This window comes from Streptopelia decaocto (assembly GCF_964273445.1).
Source record: "Streptopelia decaocto genome assembly, chromosome: 25".
NCBI lineage: Eukaryota > Metazoa > Chordata > Aves > Columbiformes > Columbidae > Streptopelia > Streptopelia decaocto.
Window position 1 is genome coordinate 1,486,916 of NC_138680.1, and position 21,637 is coordinate 1,508,552.

The 21,637-nt window shown below is 59.2% G+C and overlaps 1 protein-coding gene across 3 annotated transcripts in view; it reads left to right on the top strand.

The window, feature by feature from the left end:
- TET3 (tet methylcytosine dioxygenase 3) overlaps nucleotides 1-17,026 on the top strand; it is a 22,260-nt gene extending 5,234 nt beyond the window's left edge. For 2 of the 3 annotated variants that reach the window (XM_082072747.1, XM_082072748.1), the window contains 9 exons: nucleotides 6,356-8,558; nucleotides 11,317-11,407; nucleotides 12,062-12,155; nucleotides 12,553-12,761; nucleotides 13,116-13,266; nucleotides 13,681-13,770; nucleotides 13,889-14,026; nucleotides 14,398-14,734; nucleotides 15,306-17,026. In XM_082072747.1, the coding sequence (XP_081928873.1) occupies nucleotides 6,356-8,558; nucleotides 11,317-11,407; nucleotides 12,062-12,155; nucleotides 12,553-12,761; nucleotides 13,116-13,266; nucleotides 13,681-13,770; nucleotides 13,889-14,026; nucleotides 14,398-14,734; nucleotides 15,306-17,020 (5,028 nt within the window). In that variant the 3' untranslated portion in view covers nucleotides 17,021-17,026. Of the gene's footprint in view, nucleotides 1-1,942; nucleotides 1,986-6,355; nucleotides 8,559-11,316; nucleotides 11,408-12,061; nucleotides 12,156-12,552; nucleotides 12,762-13,115; nucleotides 13,267-13,680; nucleotides 13,771-13,888; nucleotides 14,027-14,397; nucleotides 14,735-15,305 lie in introns of those variants that run through there. The other variant, XM_082072749.1, reaches the window with a different exon arrangement.
- Nucleotides 17,027-21,637: the final 4,611 nt, after the last annotated feature.

The following is a 21,637-nucleotide window of genomic DNA, read 5'->3' on the forward strand; positions in this document are numbered from 1 at the left end:
CCCCGGTTTGCAATGCAGGGTGGCAATGTCCCCGCCGGGGGGGCTGGGAGGGGACCGTGCCCTGTCCCATGGGGACGCTGGCGGTGAAATGGGGCCCAGCCCCGCGGGGGCGGCCGGGCTGGGACAGCAAACGCCGTAGGGCTGGGCGAGAGGCGAGGAGAGGCCCCAGGCCCTTCTGCTGCGCCCACGCGCTTCCCTCTCCCTTCTGTCTTCCCAGGTGGGTCCTTTGCCCTCCCCAGCCCCATCCCTTCCTGCCTGACCCTGTCCCCTCCTCCCCAACCCTGTCCCCTTCCTCCCCATCCCCTTCTTGTTCCCCATCTTCCTCTTCTTCCTCTCCTTCCCCATCCCCTTTCTCCCCCTTTCTCCCCATCCCATCCTTCCCCTTCCTCAGTTCCCCATCCCCTTCTCCTTCCCTTTCCCCTTCCCCATCTTCCCCATACCTTTTTTCCCCTTCTTTCCTTTTTCTCCTTCTTCCCCTTCTTTCCTTTTTCTCCTTCTTCCCCTTCTTTCCCTTCTTCCCCTTCTTCCCCTTCCTCCTCTTTTTCCTTTTCTTTCCCTTCTTCCCCTTTTTCCTTTTCTTCCCCTTCTTCCTCTTCTTCCTTTTCTTCCCCTTGTTCCTCTTCCTCCCGTTCCTCTACCTCTTCCCCTTCTTCTCCCTTACCTTCCTCCCTATCTCATTCTTCCCCTTCTTCCTATTCCCTTTCTTCCCCTTCCCCTTCCCCTCCTTCCTTCCCCTCCCCACCAAGCCGCTTTCCCCACCACCTGGCGATTTGGCTTTGCCCAGCCAGCTCTGGCGCCAATCTGGTAGCCTAGCGCCGGCACGAGAGGAGCCAGCTGTGTTGGAGGAAAAAAAAACCACTCCAAGAAACAAAAATAGCACCGCAGTTCTTTTTTTTTTCCTTTTTTTTCCCCTCCGTCTTTTCCCTTTCGAGAGCTCGGCTCCTTCCCTGCCCGGCCGGAGCCGGCAGCGTGCCGCGGCTCCACGCCGTGCCAAGCCTTTCCCCCTTGCCCGCGCCAACTGGCGGCTCCTGGCTCGGCTCGGTGCCGGAGTGGGAACGCGCGCCGTGGTTTGGCTGCGGCGATTTGGTTCCCAGATGCTGTTCCAGTGGGAGCATCCGCTGGGATGTCGCTCACCCAGATCCAGTGCTGAGCATCCCTGCTCCAAATATCCCACCCCTGCTCCAAATATCCCAACCCTGAGCATCCCTGCTCCAAATATCCCAACCCTGAGCATCCCTGCTCCGAATATCCCGACCCTGAGCATCCCTGCTCCGAACATCCTGACCCAGAGTATCCCTTCCCTTGAGCATCTTTGCTCCAAACATCCTGATCCTGAGTTATCCCTTCCATGAGTATCCTACTTTGAACATCCTGACCCTGAGTATCCCTTCCCTTTGTATCCCTGCTCTGAACATCCCAACCCTGAGCATCTCCTTCCTGAGCACTCCCACCCTAAGAACCCCTTCCCAGCACATTCCTGCCTGGAACATCCCTGCTGGGTCCCATCCAAAAGGGAAAAACCCTTTTCCTGAAGGAAATGAGGATGGATGGAGATGGGAACAAGTTTTTTTCCACTTGGAAAAAAATATCCCTCGTTGCTCTTGGAAGCTCTCGGTGCTGGTGGGATGCCGGTGTGGTAGGCATGAGCAGGATTATGTTGCATTCAACTGGCTTGTTGTACCTGGTGAGAAGAAAAAGGGGGTGAAATAATTGCCCCGGTGTTCTCTGGAGAGGAGTTACGGCTATGGGAGTCCCCAAAATCGCTCCCGGGGCTCATGTAAAGTGGAACTGGGCTTCCCGTGGCGTAAATCAGCTCAGCAACCTCGGCATCGCCGCGATCCCGGCTTTTCTCCGGGCTAAATGAGGACAGGAGCGAGCAGCTCAGACCCAGCGCCGGGGTCAGCCGGGGCCATGGAAACAGCTTGGAAAACAGGGCGGGAGAGGCAGCGGCGGCGCCGGGAGCAGCGGGGCCGGGAGCCGGCGCGGTGGGTACCCCGGCCGGGGGGACCCGGAGGCTGTCGCGGGGCTGGCTCAGTACTCGGCCTTCCCAGATTTCCTTAATTTTCCATTTTTTTGGGAAGCCGAGTGTGGATTTGGGGCATTCACGCTGTTCGGTTCTTCTCCGGCGTCCTCCCAGCCGGTACCTGGTGACGGTGGTTTGGGAGCAGGAGGGTTTTTTCCATCTCTTGGCATCCGGTGAGGTGATACCCCCTGAAAGCATCAGTCCCCAGGACGGGGGGTTTTTTTCCATCTCTCATTGTCTGGTGAAGCGATACCCCCGAGAGCATCAATCCTTGGGGCAGGGGGTGTTTTCCATCTCTCAGTGTCCGGCGAAGCGATAACCCCCGACAGCATCGATCCCCGGGTGCGCGTGATTTCAGCAGCAAAGCCCTTGGGTGATTTATTATTGTAGGGTCTCCCGCCTTGAGGGATGCTCAGTGCTGGAGGATCCCCGGGAAGGGGGGGACGTTGCCAGAGGAGGAAAACCACAAGCGGCGTTGCCGGGGCTGGCCGGGCTCCACCGGCGCGGTGCGGGGCCGCCAGCCAAGCTGCCTCTTGGCCGGCCCGGCTGGCAGCGGCGCCGCTGACCTCCCGAACACCCCGCCGTGCCCTCGCCGCAGCCCCGGCTCCCCCCTGATGGCACCAGGAAGGGCTCCGGCATCCAACCTTCCCCCCCGCGCTCAAATTTCATACATTTAATACAATTCGAGCGGGTTTCTCTTGCAGCGGGATGACACCAAGCGGCTTCCGAGCTGCTCCGCGTGTGGCGAGTTGCTCCGTTCTCTGCGGCTGAGCCCGTCGAGGGTTTTAAACCCCCCCAAAATGTTGATACGGGGGGATTTTCGGGGTGTTTTTGGAGGATGAGGGATGTAAAACCTGTTCCCTTGTTGGCTTTGGGGCGTTTAGTTCATTTTGGTTACAGGTTGAAAATAATAATTTGAAATATAGATGTATAGACTGTAGGATATACAGATTTTTGGACGTGCAGGGTTGTTGGATGTATAGGTCACTGGTTATATAGGGTTGCTGGATATACAGGACTTGGGTATTTAGGGTTGCTGGATGTATAGATCTGCTGGATTTATGAGGTTGCAGGATATATAAGTTGCTCGATGTAACGAGTTTGTGGGTATATAGGGTTACTGGATATAAAATGTTGCCAATTATATAGATTGCTGATTATATAGGGCTGCTGGGTATATAGGCTACTGACCATATAGGGTTGTTGGATGTATAGGTTGCTGGATATATGCAACTGCAGAATATATAAATTGCTGGATATAATGACTTAATGGATATATGGGGTTGCTGGATAGATAGAGTTACTGGAAATGCAAGTGACTGGATGTATAAAATTGCTGATTATATAGGGTTTCTGGACATATAAGGCTGCTGGATCTATAAGACTGCCAATTATATCGGGTTGCTGGATATATAGGGCTGCTGGATCTGTAAAATGGCTGATTATATAGGGTTGCTGATTATATATACGGCTGCTGGATGCATAAGATTGCCGATTATATAGGGCTGCTGGATATATAGGACTGCTGGATGTAAAAAACTATTGATGATGTAGGCTGCTGGATTATATAGGGTTGCTGATTGTATAGGGTTGCTGATTATACATAAGGCTGCTGGATGTATAAAATTGTTGATGATCTGGATGTATAGGGCAGTTGAATATCGAAGCTTGCTGGATATACAGGCTTGTTGATTATATAGGATTGCTGGACATGTCAGCTTGCTGTACATGCAGCTTGCTGGATATACGGGTCACTGTATCTATAGGGCAGCAGGACCTATAGGACGCACAACCGGTGGGGGCTGCGCTTCCCAGCAGAGGCACCGGGGTCCCCCCCGTGTCGTCGAGGCGCCTTTGGGGGCCCCTCCAGCGCTGCGGGGCCGGCGTGGGGCCCCCGCCGTCCGTCCGTCCGTCCCTACGTGCGCGCGGCGCTGGGGCTAATGGCTCCTCCAGCTGGTTTTGCAGGGGGCGGGGAGGGCCGGGGCGGCTGAGGCTGGAACAACTCGTTTCATCCTTCCTTCGCTCCCGCCGTCGCCTCCGGCTTCACCTCCCGCCCCGCACACGTAAGTGCCACCCGGCCAGCGCCGAACCCGGCACCGGCGGCCCCACCGGGGCTCCCCCCGGCGCTCGCCGCGCCACGAACGGCTCCGCGCTCTTCCCAGCGCAGGCTGGAAACCCTCCAAGCCGGGCTCTGCCTGTGCGGTTAGCTTGGTTTTTTTAGGTTGTTTTAGGGGTTTTTTTTTTGCCTCCCTTCCTTCTTTTTAAGGCATTTAAAACAGGGGGAAAAAAATAAAAACAAAAAGAGGAAAACCAGATTAAAAAAACCCAAATGTTTTAATCCTCATGGGGATTTTTTTTCCCTTTTTATAAAGGATACAAAAGGGACGTGCAGGAGCCGATTTAACCCACACTTGGTTTTCTCTTTATTTTCATGTATTTCCCTCCCCCCCTTCCCCAGCTTTTATTCTTTCCCGGGGTCAATGGAAGGAGGTTTGGGCAGACAGCGCTTTTTGGGGGGGAAAATGGGGGTTTGGTGCCCTCGGCGGCGATGAAATGATTTCTGGGGGTGCTGCCGGAGTCGGGATTGGGAATTGAATTTTGGGGAGAAGCTGCAGGGTCTTTCCATCCCCCAGCCCGCGGGGCTGGGAACAAAAGGAGCTGGATGAGAGAGCCAGGAAAAAAATAATCCTATTTTATATATATATTTCTTTTTATTTTTTCTTCCCCCCGCTGATTTGGGGAAGGTTGTAGCTCTTGGATTAACCCTTTAGTGGCGGGGAGTTCTCACTCCTGCTTGTGTTAATACAGTGAATTATTTTCCTGCATCCCCCGCCTGGGTCAATAACCTGGTTTATGGAACAGAGCAGCCCAGAGGGTCCCCCAAGCTGATTTTTGGGGCTTCCCCAGCAGATTTCCCCCCTCCCAATAAACCCTTGGGGCCTGTGTTTGCTCCCCACCCAAAGCAAAACAGGTTTGGTGTCATTTCTCCAGGCTGGTGTCACTGGGACGTTTTGGGGGACGAGTGTGTCCCCCTGAGGGCTTGGGGGGGCTCAGGGCGGGTTTTTTTGGCTGGGGAGGGTGGTGATGGCTGAGGAAGGACGGGCGAGGCTGTTTGTCCCCGGGTGTGCGGAGGAGCGCGGGGGCGGCGCGTTGTCCCCACCCTGCCCAGGTTGCCGTTTCGCACGGCACAAACCGGCACGAACGGCACAAAACTTGCTCCCCAGACCGGAGGGACCAGTCCCGGCGCTGGCGGCTCCATCACTCGGCTCTGGGGTGCTGCCAAGGGACCGAATCCCCTGTAAAGCCGCAGCAGCATCGGGGTGAACCCTGTGCCGGGGTCGTGGTGATTTGCACCGGTGCTGGGTGTTTTCACCCCTGGGAAAGGGGGATTTTTGGGATATAATCACACCAGGAGCGGTTCCTCCACGGTTTTGCTGCAGTCAGCAACGTGCTTATCACCGGCGTAGAAACCGGTACTGCCAGAGCACTAAAATCCCCGCTGCCGAGGGGGGAGAGCACAGAAAGACCCCCCCATCCCCGGCAAAACTCCTTGGAGGGTCTTAACCAGGTGTATGAGGCCAGACGCCGGGGTGATGGGCTCTGGGTGCCACCACCTCATGTCGGCACTAATGGTTTTGGTGCTTCTTTGGCCCGCGGCCGGTTTTCTGGACGCCGTTGCTGTCACTTGACGTTGCCGGGAGTCCTGGCCGGCCGTGTTGATACAGACGCCGGGTTATTTGAGGTGAGAGCGTTCCCGCGCCGCCCCTGGCACCGGCGTAGCCAACTCGGCGGCTTCCTGCCGTGCCGCGGTCCCCGCTCCGCCGCCTGCTCCGCGCTGGGATGTTTGTTTTGGGCACAGGTCCAACAAAAACCCCCTTTTTTCTCCCTGTGCCGCTTCCTTCGCCAGTGCAAACCGGTGCCAGGGGCGCTCTCCCCGTCTCAATGGAAATCCCGAACCGTCCTGTGATATTTCAAAAGCAGGTGGCAGGGTGGGGACGTGGGCGGCGCGGTGGAAACCGGTCGCCTTTCGAGCCGAGCTGCTCCTTACGCAGCCGGCGAAACCCGCCTGGTTTTGCCAGCGGCGATTATTACTTTTCTTTTCGCATGTTTCATCTACATCTTCATCACCTGGGTCAGCAAAAGAGATGGGGAAAGGGGAAAATAAAAAAGAAAGAGGGGGAAAATAGGGCGGGGGACGATGGCACGTGGCCGGGGATGCTCATGTCTCTCCTCTCTCTCCCAGCAGACAGGTTCGGCGGGCGACCCGGGAAAATAGGGCGGGGGACGATGGCACGTGGCCGGGGATGCTCATGTCTCTCCTCTCTCTCCCAGCAGACAGGTTCGGCGGGCGACCCGGTTGATGGACCCAGCAGAAGCCAAATGGAAGAAGGGCCAATTAATTATGTCGAAGAAAGGCGGCTGAACGAGGGCGGCGGGCTCAGCCTGGCGAATGGGGGCCGGCCGGAGGCGGGGGGCACGGCGCTGATGGAGCCGAGCGGCTGGTCGCCGGGCCAGCCGCCCGCCGCCGGCAAAGCCCACTTGGAAGACGTCAGGAACCTGGTGGCCTTTTCGGCGGTGGCCGAAGCCGTTTCCTCCTACCGGGTGCCGCTGTCGGGTTCGCCGTCGCTGCTGTACGAGAAGTTCGACTCGGAGATGAGCCGGGGCGGGCTGAGCACGGCGGACGGCGTGCCGCGGGGAGAGGACCTGCACGCCCTCAAGGCCGCCCTGGCTTTGGCCAAGCATGGCGTGAAGCCCCCCAACTGCAACTGCGATGGTCCCGAGTGCCCCGACTACCTGGAATGGCTGGAGCAGAAGATCAAGACGGCTCTCGGCGAAGAGCTGGCGTCGCCACGGCCCCGCGTTGCCGCTGACCCCCCGCCACCCCCCCAGGAAGGTGCTATCGACCCCCAGCTGGTGCCTGAGACCGTCGAACCGTGCCCGCCCGACGGTCTCCCCTTTTCCCAAAGCGCGTTGACCATCGCCAAGGAGAAGAACATCAGCCTGCAGACCGCCATAGCCATCGAAGCCCTCACGCAGCTCTCGGCCGCGCTCCCCCAGCCTGCCGGCAACGGCCACCCCCCGCCACCGCCGCCCCCGCCGCCCCCCGCCACCCCATTCGGCCCCGTCGCCCCGCCGGGGCCCGCATGGCAGCGAGGGGACGAGCCCCGTTACCCGCCGGAGCCAGGAGCAGCGCCGGAGCCGTTTTTTGGCACAGCACCCCCCCGGGGGGGCTTTGCGGCGCCATGGGGGCTGGAAGCCGAGGGGGCGGCGGGGGCGGGGGACCCCATGGCCGAGCTGGAGCAGCTGCTGGGAAACACTGACGACTACATCAAGGCGGCTTTCAAGAGACCCGAAGCAACGGCCGGTAAAGTGATGGTGCCTAAAACAGAGCCCCCCGAACGAGCACCCAGTAAGGATGTGCCGAGCAGCCCCCGTTTGCCGCCGGTGCCGCCGGAGCCTGACCTGCATAAGAAGACACAGCTGGTCCTGCAGCAGCATCTCCACCACAAACGCAGCCTCTTCCTCGAGCAAAGCCTGGCCGCAACGGCGGCGGCGGCACCGGATCGGCCGAGCGACTGGTGGGCTCCCAGTGCCCCGGCTGTGCCCCCCAAGCCCTTCGAAAAGCAGGCCAAAGAGAAGAAGAAGAAAACGCCGCCCGAAAAGCCCCCCCCGGCCAAACCGCTCCGCAAACAAGTGCAGATCAAGAAAGCCAAGCAGAAGGACTCGCAGCCGCTCTTCCCCCCGCTCTGGCAGATCAGCCTGGAGGGGTTTCGGGCGCCCGCCGAACCCCCCGCCGAAGAGATGCAAACTGAACCGCCCCCCGCCTGCCCCCCGCCGCCTCTTGCACTACCCCCGCCCGCCGCTTGCCCCCCGCCGCCAAACCCCCTGGATGGCGGCCCCACAGCTCCTGACTCTCAGGAAAGGGGTGCCCCCGGGGGGGGCCCCCAAATTCACCCAGCACCGGCAGGCTCAACCGGCTCCGAGGAAACACCGGCCGCCCCCCCGCCGGCCACCCCGACCCCCATCGTGGTGGATGACAAGCTGGAAGAGCTCATCCGGCAATTCGAAGCTGAATTCGGGGAGAATTTCAACCTGCAGCCCCCCGAGACGCCCGCCCCGCTCCCCGCCGGGGCTGCCGAGGTGCCGGGGGGGTCGGCACCCGCCCCGCAAGTGCCCCCCACCGCCGCTGTGCCGGCTTCCAGCAGCGCTCCCCAAGCCGGCCCTAAAAGCTTTTCGTTCTCACCGGGGAAGGGTCCAGAGCCCCCCTTCACCGCCCGGTCCCCAAAACAGATCAAAATCGAGTCTTCTGGTGCTATCACTGTGGTGTCCACCACGTGTTTTTACTCCGAGGAAAGCCAAAACCCGGACGCGGACGACGCCGACGGGACCCCCACCAAGGACGAGGTGCCGCTGACGCCCACCCTGAGCGGCTTCTTGGAATCGCCGCTGAAATACCTGGACACGCCGACCAAAAGCCTCCTGGACACCCCGGCCAAGCGGGCGCAAGCGGAGTTTCCCACCTGCGACTGTGTGGGTGAGTGAGCGGCCGTGCCGGGGGGTTTCCCAGGGTGTCATTGCCAGGAGGTGGCTTTGCCAGGGTGGGATTGTCCTGGGTAAATAGCGGAGTGATGCCATGGTGCTGGCAAAACACTCGCTTTTTGGGGGGATTTGGCTCTTGCATGGTGAAACCCCGATGCTGCAGAAGCTTTCTGCTTCTCTCCTCCTGCTTCTCTCCTCCTGCTTCTCTCCTCCTGCTTCTCTCCTCCTGCTTCTCTCCTCCTGCTTCTCCTCCTGCTTCTCCTCCTGCTTCTCCTCCTCCTTCTCCTCCTCCTTCTCCTCCTCCTTCTCCTCCTTCTTCTTCTCCTCCTTCTCCTCCTTCTCCTCCTCTCCTCCTTCTCCTCCTTCTCCTCCTTCTCCTCCTTCTCCTCCTTCTCCTCCTTCTCCTCCTTCTCCTCCTTCTCCTCCTTCTCCTCCTTCTCCTCCTCTCCTCCTCCTTCTCTCCTCCTCCTCCTCCTTCTCCTCCTTTTCTCCCCCTTTCCTCCTCTCCTTCTTCTCCTTCTTCTCCTTCTTCTCCTTCTTCTTCTCCTCCTTCTTCTCCTTCTTCTCCTCCTTCTCCTCCTTCTCCTCCTTCTCCTCCTTCTCCTCCTTCTCCTCCTTCTCCTCCTTCTCCTCCTTTTCTCCCCCTTTCCTCCTCTCCTCCTTCTCTCCTGCTCTCCTTCTCCTCCTCCTCTCCTTCTTCTCCTTCTTCTCCTTCTTCTCCTTCTTCTCCTTCTTCTCCTTCTTCTCCTTCTTCTCCTTCTTCTCCTCCTTCTCCTCCTTCTCCTCCTTCTCCTCCTTCTCCTTCTCCTTCTTCTCCTTCTTCTCCTTCTTCTCCTTCTTCTCCTTCTTCTCCTTCTTCTCCTCCTTCTCCTCCTTCTCCTCCTTCTCCTCCTTCTCCTCCTTCTCCTCCTTCTCCTCCTTCTCCTCCTTCTCCTCCTTCTCCTCCTTCTCCTCCTTCTCCTCCTTCTCCTCCTTCTCCTCCTTCTCCTCCTTCTCTCCTCCTTCTCCTCCTTTTCTCCTCCTTTCCTCCTCTCCTCCTTCTCTCCTGCTCTCCTTCTCCTCCTCCTCTCCTTCTCCTCCTCCTCTCCTCCTCCTCCTTCTCCCCCTTTTCTCCTTCTCTCCTCCTTCTCCTCTTCTCTCCTTCTCTCCTTCTCCTCTTCTTCTTCTTTTCTTTTGGTTACTCAAACTTTGACTCGGTGTACGGGCTTATGCCTGGAACTGTATTTACTGCTGGGATGTTGGGTTGTTCAGTGCCCAGTCCCATCAGGATGCAATGAAAAAGCACCAAACTCTTGGATTTGGTGGTTTTTTTTGGTGTGTTTTTTGGGGTTTTTTTTGGCATTTGTTAGACTTTACAGCAAGTGCTGGAGATTTCCCACCTAGTCCCCACAGTCCGACTCCATCTGAGTGTGCGGGAGCTGGATCTTCCCTCCCCAATATTTAAACCGGAGTCGTGTTCTCCCCTTGGAGGAACAGGGTGAGGATTTGGGGCATCCAGCTGAAAAAATGGACCCCCCCACCACAGGGAGATGTGGCCTCAGGCCAAGTGCAAGCTGCACTTTATTAACGGGCCTTACGATTATTAATTTACTTGCTTGTAAATGGCAGCAGTAATTAGCCCAAACGACACCAAGTGAATGAAGGGCTTTTCTGGAGCCACTCGGACCTATCTCGGAGTTTTGCAGGAAAAGATTCGGGTTGTTTTTTTTCTTTTGCAATATAATTTAGGAGCTGGGAGAGGGGGGATCTCCCCCATCACCTCTCTCCATTTTCTCAAGGCAAAGCTGTGAGAAAAGCAATTAAGTCGGAGTCGGGGCTCGGTGCTTTATTAGGTGCCTGCGCTGTTAGACGCTGTAATAAAATCAGCCTTCGCTGGTGTACCGTATTGATCTCGGTCTGGCCAGCTGCAGCCCAGCTGAGCCCGGCTTTTCTCCTCGCCCTGGCGCCCGGCCAGTTCGACATGACGGGAATGAAAATCAGGGCCAGGAGAGCAGAGAGCGGCGCGGTGGGCCGGAGCTCCTTCGCTTCCCGCGCCGGAACCTTCAAACCCTTAAAAGCCACAAGGGATTTGCTGCTGCTGGGGCAGTGTTGTTTGCAGGGATGTAGCCCAGAATCCTTCTTCTGTAGCTCAGCATCCTCCTCCCGTAGCTCAGCATCCTTCTGTAGCCCAACATCCTCCTCCAGTAGCCCAGCATCCTCCTCTTGTAGCCCAGCATCCTCCTCTGGTAGCCCAGCATCCTCCTCTTGTAGCCCAGCATCCTCCTCGTGTAGCCCAGCATCCTCCTCGTGTAGCCCAGCATCATCCTCCTATAGCCCAGCATCATCCTCCTGTAGCCCAGCATCATCCTCCTATAGCCCAGTATCCTTCTCTGGTAGTCCAGCATCCTCCTCCCATAGCTCAGCATCCTTCTGTAGCCCAGCATCCTTCTCTGGTAGCCCAGCATCCTACTCTGGTAGCCCAGCATCCTTCCACAGAAGGATGAGAGGTTTTTGGGTCCCCAAAGGGTGCAGGTCTGAGCACCCTTGTTCCCCAACAGCATTTTAGCGCTGGCATCAGAAAATGAAGGAGCTGCTGGGCTGTTTAACGAACCCCTAATTGCCTTTTCCCTTCCCTCATGCTCTTAGATGGGTTCTCTGTCAAGGAACCTTTGATTTTTTTGGTGCAAAAGCGCTCAGTTTAAGGGAACTTGGGGGCTTGGCATCCTTCAGGGCAGCTGGTGGAGATGCCAACCCCAAAATGTCTGTTTCTGCAGAGCAAATTGTGGAGAAGGATGAGGGGCCGTACTACACCCACCTGGGCTCGGGGCCCACCGTGGCGTCCATCAGGGAGCTCATGGAGGAGCGGTAAGGGCCTTGCCCCGTCCTGGGGGGCCAGGGGGGTTCTGAGGGTTCTGTGAGGGCAGGTGGGGGCTGATGAGGGGGAGTGGGGGGCCCATGGGGTCCTGGGAGGGTGAGGGGGGGTGGCATGAGGGCAAGTAGGGTCCTGTAAGGGGGAGTGGAGGCGTGTGAGTGGGGACTTGTAAGGGTGAGTGGGGACTCATGAAGGTGAGTAGAGGCCTTTGCGAGTGAGTGGGTGCTCATGGGGGTGAGTGGGTGCTCATGGGGGTGAGTGGGGGCTCATAAGGGCGAGTGGGGTTTGTAAGAGTTCATGGGGGCTCATGAAAGTGAGTGGGGGCTCATGAGGGCAAAGGGGATCCCATAAGGGCTACTGGGGAGTCTGTGAGGAAGAACTGGGGTTTGTGAGGGCGAGAGGGAGCCCATGGGGTCTTGTGAAGGCGAGTGAGGTCCTGTGAATGTGGATGGGGTCCCATGAGGGTGGATGGTGTCCCCTGAGGACGAGTGGGGGTCCTGAAGGCAAGTGTGCGCTCCTGAAGGGTCCAGTGAGGGTGAGTGGGCTCCTGTGAGGAAACCGGGGGCTCCTGAGGGACCCACGAGGGCAAGCAGGGGATTCGTGAGCGTGGGGAGGAGCGAGTGGGGCTGACACCCATCCACCGGCAGGTATGGTGAGAAGGGCAAGGCCATCCGCATCGAGAAGGTCATCTACACTGGGAAGGAGGGGAAGAGCTCCCGGGGCTGCCCCATCGCCAAGTGGGTGAGTGTGCCCTGGCTCTTGTTCCCCCTCAGAGCCCTCCCCAAGGTAACGCTCCTGCTTGTCCCGTCCCTGCCTGGGGACGAGGACGTTCCGCCGTGGCCACAGCGGGCAGGATGCTCAGTCTGTGGCTGGCAGGGAGGAAACGAGAGCGGCAGCCACCCCCGGGGAAACTCCGTGGGGTTTCCCATCCGCAGCACTCGCCAAACAGCACGTCCGTGCCTGCACCCCCTGCGTTGGTCACATCCTCTCCCCAGCATCCCAAAACTCATGGGGGCGAATACAATACAGCTCTGCCCCCCCAAATCCCCAGGGGGTGCTGTGAAAGGCAGCCAGTGCCCACTTTTGGGGTCATCCCCATCCCATTGGAGTGGTCTGATGTGGCCCTGCTGTCTTCCAGGTGATCCGCAGACACAACCAAGAGGAGAAGCTGCTGTGCCTGGTGCGGCACCGGGCCGGCCACCACTGCCAGAACGCCGTCATCATCATCCTCATCCTGGCCTGGGAGGGCATCCCCCGCACGCTGGGCGACACGCTCTACCAGGAGCTCACCGACACCCTCACCAAGTACGGCAACCCCACCAGCCGCCGCTGCGGCTTGAACGACGAGTAAGTCCCACCGCGCCGCCGGTCTGGTTCGGGGAGACGGGGTGGGAAGGGATGCGGGGATTCCTCCCTGTTTTTGGAGCTGCCACCACCATGGTGGCCGCTGATGTTCCTCTGTGGAGTCAAGTTGTGCCAGGGAAGGATCAGACTGTATATTAAGAAATACTTCTTGCTGGAAAGGGTTGTGAAGCAGTGGAACAGGCTGCCCAGGGCGGTGGTGGAGTCACCATCCCTGGAGGGTTGAACAGACAGAGATGAGGTTCTCAGGGACATGGGGCAGTGCCAGGGGTGCGTTATGGTTGGACTCAATGATCTCGAGGGGCTTTTCCAACCCAAATGGTTCTGTCCCTCCCACAGCCGGACCTGTGCGTGCCAAGGCAAGGACCCCAACACGTGCGGCGCTTCCTTCTCCTTCGGCTGCTCATGGAGCATGTATTTTAACGGCTGCAAATACGCCCGGAGCAAAACTCCCCGCAAGTTCAGGCTCGTGGGGGACAATCCCAAAGAGGTGGGTGACGCAGGCAGAGTGGGGAAAACAGGATTCCTTGTGGGATTTTTGCTGATTTAGGGAGGCGGGACAAAGCAAGCCAGCCTGGTGAAACCAGGGGGTGTAGATGTCCCAGAGACAGGATTTTTGATGTGACAGAAAGTGCTGGTATGGGGTGGCATGAATGGGGACTCTTGAAACAGCAGGGATGATACCAGAGGGCTTGTGGGTTGAGCAAACAAAAGCACAACAGGTGCTGAGGCTGGAGGCTGAATGGCCAAAACCTCACCAGGAATTTAAACCACATGCTTTGCATGACGAGGGACATCGCGGGAAGGGTCGGGTGGCACGTGGCGTGTGGGGGCTCTGTCCCCAGTTGTGTCCCTGCTGCTGAGAGCCCTGGGTGACATTCCTCCTTTTTTTTTCCTACCACAGGAGGAGCTGCTCCGGAAAAGCTTTCAGGACTTGGCCACCGAGGTTGCTCCGCTTTACAAGAGGCTGGCACCACAAGCCTACCAAAACCAGGTACCGGCCACCCGCTCGTCCCCTGTGCACCACGGCCGCCCGGCGGCACTCAGAAGGGCACAGGGTGGCAGCGTGTAAGAGATTTCGGTTAAGCGGAGCCTTCTGCTCCTTCCGCCAGGTTACCAACGAGGATGTGGCCATAGACTGCCGGCTGGGCTTGAAGGAGGGGAGGCCGTTCTCGGGAGTGACGGCGTGCATGGACTTCTGCGCTCACGCTCACAAAGATCAGCATAACCTCTACAACGGCTGCACGGTGGTAAGCAGGCGGCTGGCGGGGCTTTCGGGGTGCTCCCCTCCACGTTTTGGTCCTCTCTTTCCCCAACCATGACTCCAGTGGCTGATCCTCGGTGTTTGCCCACCTCACATGAAACCGTTCACATCTGAAGCCACCCCAGCTAGATGAAAACACGGTGCTAACAGTCACCATGTGTTCACGTGTTTGCTTTTGTCTGACCTAAACCCTGCGGGAGGTTTCTAAATGTTGGCTGTGGGCTGGTGGGGATGGCAGGCTGGTTTGGGTGGAGAATAATACAATAATAACATCGATTTGGGGAATAAGGAGGTTTCGCCCCTTTCCTGCCTGTGCCGCATCCGGCAGCGCCCCCTGACCCCCCTGCGCTCCCCCAGGTCTGCACGCTGACCAAGGAAGACAATCGCGTGGTGGGGAAGATCCCTGAAGATGAGCAGCTGCACGTCCTCCCCCTCTACAAGATGTCCAGCACGGACGAGTTCGGCAGCGAGGAGAACCAAAACGCCAAGGTGGGCAGCGGGGCCATCCAGGTGCTCACGTCCTTCCCCCGCGAGGTCCGCAAGCTGCCCGAGCCCGCCAAGTCCTGCCGGCAGAGGCAGCTGGAAGCCAGGAAAGCCGCCGCGGAGAAGAAGAAGCTGCAGAAAGAGAAGCTGATGACGCCGGAGAAGATCAAGCAGGAAGCGCTCGAGTTCCCCACGCTCCAGCAAAACGCAGGTAACGGGGGCAGAGCCGAGGTCCTGCCGCCCCGAGGCGCCTGGGAAGTGTGCAAGGGGACAGGGATGTGGTTGGGGGACTTTCTCGGGCTGGTGGCGTCGAGCGCTCGGCGTGTCAGGTTGCGGATGGCATTTCTGTGATGCTTGTTTTTTAACTGGTGCAGTGGGGAGCTCTCGCTGCCGCCTGGAGCGCAGGTGCGAATTGGTGCCGGTGGCCCAGGTGATGCTGAGCTGGGATTTTCAAGTCCCAGGATGGACCTGGAAGTTTTGAGTCCCAGGACAGACCTGGGATTTTTGAGTCCCAGGGTGGACCTGGGATTTTTGAGTCTCAGAATGAACCTGGAATTTTTGAGTCCCAGGACAGATCTGGGATTTTTGAGTCTCAGGACAGACCTGGAAGTTTTGAGTCTCAGAATGGACCTTGGATTTTCGAGTCCCAGGGCAGACGTAGGATTTTTGAGTCCCAAGACGGACCTGGGATTTTTGAGTCCATCTGAGTTTTTGGGGTCCTGGCTCCTTGCCGACAGGTTCCTTGGCCAGCAGGTCACGGGGTGTGTGTGCTGTGCCCGCAGGTGTGGCGTTGAAAAGCGGGCTGCCCCCGCAGCCGCTGAAACCTTCCATCAAGGTGGAGCCGCAGAGCCATTACAACGCCTTCAAGTACAACGGCAACGCCGTGGTGGAGAGCTACTCGGTGCTGGGGAGCTGCCGGCCCTCCGACCCGTACAGCATGAACAGTGTTTACTCTTACCATTCCTACTATGCACAGCCCAATCTGCCTTCCGTGAACGGGTTTCACTCCAAGTTCGCGCTTCCCTCCTTCGGGTATTACGGCTTTTCCAGCAACCACGTGTTCCCCTCGCAGTTTCTGAATTACGGGGTGTCCGAGAGGAGCGGGAGCAGCTGGGCGAGCAACGGCTACGAGAAGAAGCCCGACGTCCCGGTTTTGCAGGAGAACCTCAACCACGCTTACGGGAACTCCGACTTCCCCGATCCCCTCCTGCACAGCGTCCGGAGCAAAAACCATCACCAGCGCACCTACGAGCGGGCCAACCGCTACGCCAGCCAGCAAAAAGCGGCGGCCGCGGCGCACAGGACTAACTCGGGCCCGGAGGAGGCGTCACCGTTTGCACAGAACTGTTTTGGCAGCCGACCCATCAAGCAGGAGCCCCCGGACCCTCCGTCAGCCATCGAGCCCCTTCCCGGCACGCCGGCCGTGCCCGGCGCCGGCTTAGCCCTTCCGACCGTCCCGGTGCGCGGCGCGGGGCTGGAGCAGCGCTGGAGCCCCTTCAAAGCGTCCCGGGGCGCGTCTTCTCCCGAGAGGACTAACGGGGCCGAGGGCTCTTGGAGCGCCCTGGTCCCGGGCGGGCGGGAGAAGCCGAGCGCCTTCGACGCTGCCGTGCGATTGCCGCCACCGGAGAAGCAGTGGCCTGGTGTCCTGGCGGGAGAGCCGGCGGCACGCGGCTCGGGCTTGCTGCCGAAACCGTGGAGCCCCTGCAAGCTGGGGGAGGCGGCGCTGGCCGGCACGGCCACCTCGAGCTTACTGGGGCCGCTGGGTCTGGGTTCCACCTTGCCGGGGCTCCCGGGCTTCCCCGAGGAGCCCTGGGGCTCGGTGAAGGCGGAGGAGCGGAGGACGCCGGCGCCCAGCCCAGGGCTGCCGGAGAAGCCGTGGGAGGCAGCGCTGGGGGAGAAGGGGACGGCGGGGCCCCCCCGGGACAAGCCGTGGGACCCCTTTGGCCTGGAGGAGGATGTACCGGAGAAGCCGGTGAAGGAAGAGGAGGAGGAGGAGGACGAGGCGGAGGAGGAAGAAGAGGAGGAGTGGTCGGACAGCGAGCACAACTTCCTGGACGAGAACATCGGCGGCGTGGCCGTGGCGCCCGCCCACGGCTCCATCCTCATCGAGTGCGCCCGCCGCGAGCTCCACGCCACCACCCCGCTGAAGAAACCCAACCGCTGCCACCCCACCCGCATCTCCCTGGTCTTCTACCAACACAAGAACTTGAACCAGCCCAACCACGGCCTGGCGCTGTGGGAGGCCAAGATGAAGCAGCTGGCGGAACGCGCCCGCGCGCGGCAGGAGGAGGCGGCGCGCCTGGGGCTGCCGCCCGACGCCAAAGCCTTCGCCAAGAAGCGCAAGTGGGGCGGCGCGTTGGCGAGCGAGGCGCCCAGCAAGGAGAGGAGGGACGCGGTCCCCACGCGGCAGGCGGTGGCCATCCCCACCAACTCCGCCATCACCGTGTCCTCCTACGCCTACACCAAGGTGACGGGTCCCTACAGCCGCTGGATCTGAGACGGAGGCGACGGCCGCGGCCTCGGCTTACCTCAACCCTCGGCAGCGCCGCAGCTCGGCGTTGCCTCGTGTGGTGCTTTCCCCTCGGGTGCGGGGGAGAAGAAAAACAAAATATAGACAGAACCGAAGCAAAATACAACAAAACTAAAACTAAACAACCCACAGAAAGCGAAGCCGACGCGCTCGGAAGCGGCGCGTGCCGGCGGAGAGCCGCGCTCGGCGGGGAGTTGGCAAACGAAGCAAAACTCGATTTTAAAAAGAACGACGGCAGAAAACTAAGAGGAACGATGCTGTTTGATGCTTTTCGGTAATCTCATATTTATATCTCCACGTTTTTTTAACCGAGCCTCGCGCGCCGCGCGAACGGACGGAGGAGTTTGTAGCGTCCTTTCGCACAGGAGAGGTTTTTAATTCCACTTAAGAATGCCTATTTATTGGATTTTATTTTATTTTATTTTTTACTCCGACGACAACGACGAAGCCGATCTTCTAAAAAGCAGCCGATATCTCAAAAATCCAACCCTACAACGCAAATAGAAAACCAACCTGAACACCAAACCAGCTTAAAGGCGAGAGGTGGGTCCCTCCATCTGCGACGCCGGGCGGGACCGTGCGCTTTACCGTCAGCCAGACATCCGAAGATTTTTTTCTCTCAAGGACCTAAAAATACCTATTTTGCAACCCGAGGAGTCTTTTCTTACAGCGCCGAGAGCGGGACGTCCCGGCTCGGCTCGGCTTCTCGTTGCCGGCGCGATCGGCTCCGCCAGGACGGAGCGAACCGGCGTCTTTCCCAGCGCCGGAGACCTCAGGACGCATCTGGGCCGGGCGCTGCCGCCGCCGGGGAGGCCGCGCTCGGCTTTGGGGGCTCCTTTGCCGGCGGGGAGAGCGGCAGCGGCATCTCTAAAGGACAAAAACAGGAAGAAAATAACAAAAGCGTACACAAAACCAGGAAAAAACCCCACACCAACCAACCCCAAACTGTGAATAGTTGCTCTCTGTACATCACTGTTGCTAAAGTCTGGTGCTTTCCGTCTCCGGGGGGACTTTTCTCCGTGCGATCGGCTCTGGGAAGAGCGAATCCCTAGACTTGGCTGGCCAAACCCCTCGCCGATCCGCCTTCCCCGCCGGGGCTCGGTGCTTTCCCCCCCCCGGTTGCCATCCCTCCTTCCTACGGATCACCGTTCTTCCCGCAAAAAAACACCCCCCACCCAACAACCCAACGACGACGACAACAACCGCCTGGTGCTTTTCGAACAATCTCAGTCGAGACTTTCCGCCCGTCCCCGATGCCCAAGCGGCGCCGGGACGGAGGGCGGGAGGGCAGCGCGGCCGAATCCGGGTGCCGGCGTCCCCGGGGTCGTCGCTTTTGCACTTTCAGGTGCCTTTTGGAGAGCCAGCGAAGCCGGAGGCGACGCCGTCACCGCGCAGAGATCACCGTGTGTTTACCGTCACCCTTCTTCCTTCGCGCACTGGCACGGATCAGCAGGATCGCGGTAAAACAAAACAACAGCCTGAACATTGACGTGGTCTGATTTTAAACCTGTAAATAGGGAAAGAATTTTTTTAAAAGCACTTTCACCTAGATTTAAAAACGAAAGCGAAACTTAAGAAAACAACTCCCCTCTTTCCTCCTCTCTCCCCACCCCACCAACTTGAAAGCAGTATGTTTTAAACCAGATTATTGGGGGAGAACTGTAAATACTGGCAGAATATTTAACATGCTTTGTCCGTCCTCCATAATTAATTTTTTTCTTTGTAATCTGTAAAGTCGCGTATATTTGACAAGGAAACTCAACGAGCTATTTACCGCTTTTCTTATAACTTACCCAATAGCATATCAGGATTTTAGGAGTCGATGGCAAGGCGGATTTTAGGGATGCTCGCGGGCGATGCCGTCGGAGGGCGAGGAGGGGACCGGCGCGTTCCCCGCTCGTTCCCCGCTCGGCGGGGCCGGATTCGGGTGCCGGCCCCGCTCGGCGTGGCGGGAGATGCCGCGCGAGCGTCGCCCGGACGCGGTTCGAATCTCGGGGCCGACGCGCGTGTTCGGAGACGGCGGAGGGTCCGCGGAACCTGTCTAAGTCCTGCTTCCTCGGGAGGTTTTATTTGAGCGCAGGGAGGGGATTCGACCCGACGCGGTGGCGGCTCCGATGGGTTCGATCCGGGCGAAGCGTCGGAGCCGCCGGCGCCGCGGGTCGGGGAGCGAGAACTGCTGCAGTCTCACGTTTTTACACTACGTAACGTCTAACCTACCTCAAATCTCAGTCGTTGATAATTAGCACGCTTCTGACTTCTACGAAAACTCAGAATCTATGCACAGCTCTTTACCCCTTGCTGCTGAGAGGCTGTTTTTTCAAGCAAAATCGTTTTCCTTTCCCCGGCGGCCGCGCTCGTCCCTCCCGCGCCGAGACCCGGGGGATCGCCGCGTTCCCGGGGGATGTTTTTAACCGCTTCAGGGTGAGCTGGGGACCTCGTTTGGCAGCAGGTCGTGGCCACAATGGTGCTAGAACAACGCCCGCGGTAGAAACCTTGGGGAGAGCTCGGTGCGGGGAGCCCCGACGCGCTCCCGCCACCCCGCTTTGGGTGTTTGTGACGCTTCGCCTCGGGCAGGGAGCGGGGGACGCGTTTCGGGGTCCCCCCGCCCCGTCTCCACGCTGTCGGGATGAGGCATGGGAAGGAGAAGGAAACCAGGATCCCTGAGGTGCCTCAATTGCTTGATTATTTTTCTTTCCTTTTAATACTGGAGTATGCTTTGTGGGCTCTATAAGGCGTATTTTTATTAAATGAAATCTTCTAATAACAACGGTGCTATGGTGTTTTAACAAACTGTATCATGCTTCTGCCTGATTCCATCTCGCTGAGGTGCTACTAATGTATATACGAAACTAGGGAACCAAGAAAACAAATGTATAGAAAAAGCAATGTCGTGGAGAAGGAAGTTGAGTTTTCCGGAGCGACAGCTCAAGGCGTGCCGGGAGCCGGGCGGGTTTATGCAAACCGAAATCGGCGCTGCGGTGGAGCCGTTCGCGTGGGTGGACGTGGTGCCGTGGCGCGGTGCTCGGCCACATGTCGTGGATCCGGTGCTCGGACGTGGTGTGTGGACATGGTGCTCGGGGACGGTGCTCGGCCACACATTGTGGATCTGGTGCTCGGACGTGGTGCTCGGCCAAGGTGTGTGAACATGGTGCTTGGACGTGGTGCTTGGCGGCACATCGTGGACGCGGTGCTCGTTGGGGTGTGTGAACATGGTGCTCGGCCACAGTGCGTGACCAGCGCGTCACGGACATGGTGCTTGGATACGGGACTCGGCCAAGGCGCGTGGACATGGTGCTCGGGGACGGTGCTCGGCCACGCGTCACGGACTCGGTGCTCAGATACGGTGTGCGGACGTGACGCTTGGCCAGGGTGTGTGAACATGGTGCTCGACCGCAGCGCTTGGACGTGGTGCGTGGACGTGGTGCTTGGGCACGGTGCTCAGCCACGCACCGCGGACACGCTGCTCGGATGTGGTGTGAGGACAAGGTGCTCGGGCACAACGCTCGTCCACCCATCGCAGACACGGTGCTTGGGTATGGGACTTGGCCGTGGTGCGTGGACATGGTGTTTGGCCACACATCATGGAACTGGTGCTCAGATGTGGTGCGTGGACACGGTGCTTGGCCATGGTGTGTGGACATGGTGCTTGGCCACACATCGTGGACACGGTGCCGGACATGATGCTCAGCCGGGTGATGTGAACACGATGCTCAGCCATGGCGCTCGACCGCGGCGCTTGGCCATGGTGTGTGGACATGGTGCTTGGCCACACGTCATGGATGTGGTGCTCAGATGTGCTGTGTGGACACGGTGCTTGGCCAGGATGTGTGAACATGGTGCTTGACCGCGGTGCTTGGACACGGTGCTTGGACACGGTGCTTGGCCACACATCATGGACACGGTGCTCGGACACAATGCTCGGCCGGGTTATGTGAACATAGTGCTCAGCCACGGCGCTCGACCGCGGTGCTTGGCCATGGTGCGTGAACGTGGTGCTCGGGCATGGTGCTCAGCCACGCACCATGGGCATGGTGCTCGGGCACGGGGCTCGGCCGTGGTGCGTGGACATGGTGCTCGGGCGTGGTGTGTGGCCACGTACCGTGGACGTGGTGCTCAAGCACAGCGCTTAACTGCGGTGCTAGGATGTGGTGCTTGGCCACGATGCGTGAACTTGGTGCTCAGACTCGGCGTGTGGACATGGTGCTCAGCCAGGGCGTGTGAACGTGGCGCTCGGACACGGTGCTCGGCCGTGGTGCTCAGACGTGGTGCGTGGACATGGTGCTCGGCCGCGGTGCGCGGACACGGCGCGTGAACGTGGTGCTTGCATACAGCGTGCAGACGTGGTGCTCGGACGTGGCGTGTGGACACGGTGCTCAGGCAGGGTGCTCAGCCCGGTGCAGGGGTGCATTGCGAGGACGTGGTGTCTGTTACAGTGCTCCGGCACCGCGCACGGCCATGGTCCTCGGACACGGTGCACGCCCGTGGCGCTCGGGGACGGCGCACGGACACGGTGCTTGAGTGGGGTGCTCGTGCAGGGACATGGTGCTCGTGCACGGTGCTCGCCCACCGCGCAGAGACACGGTG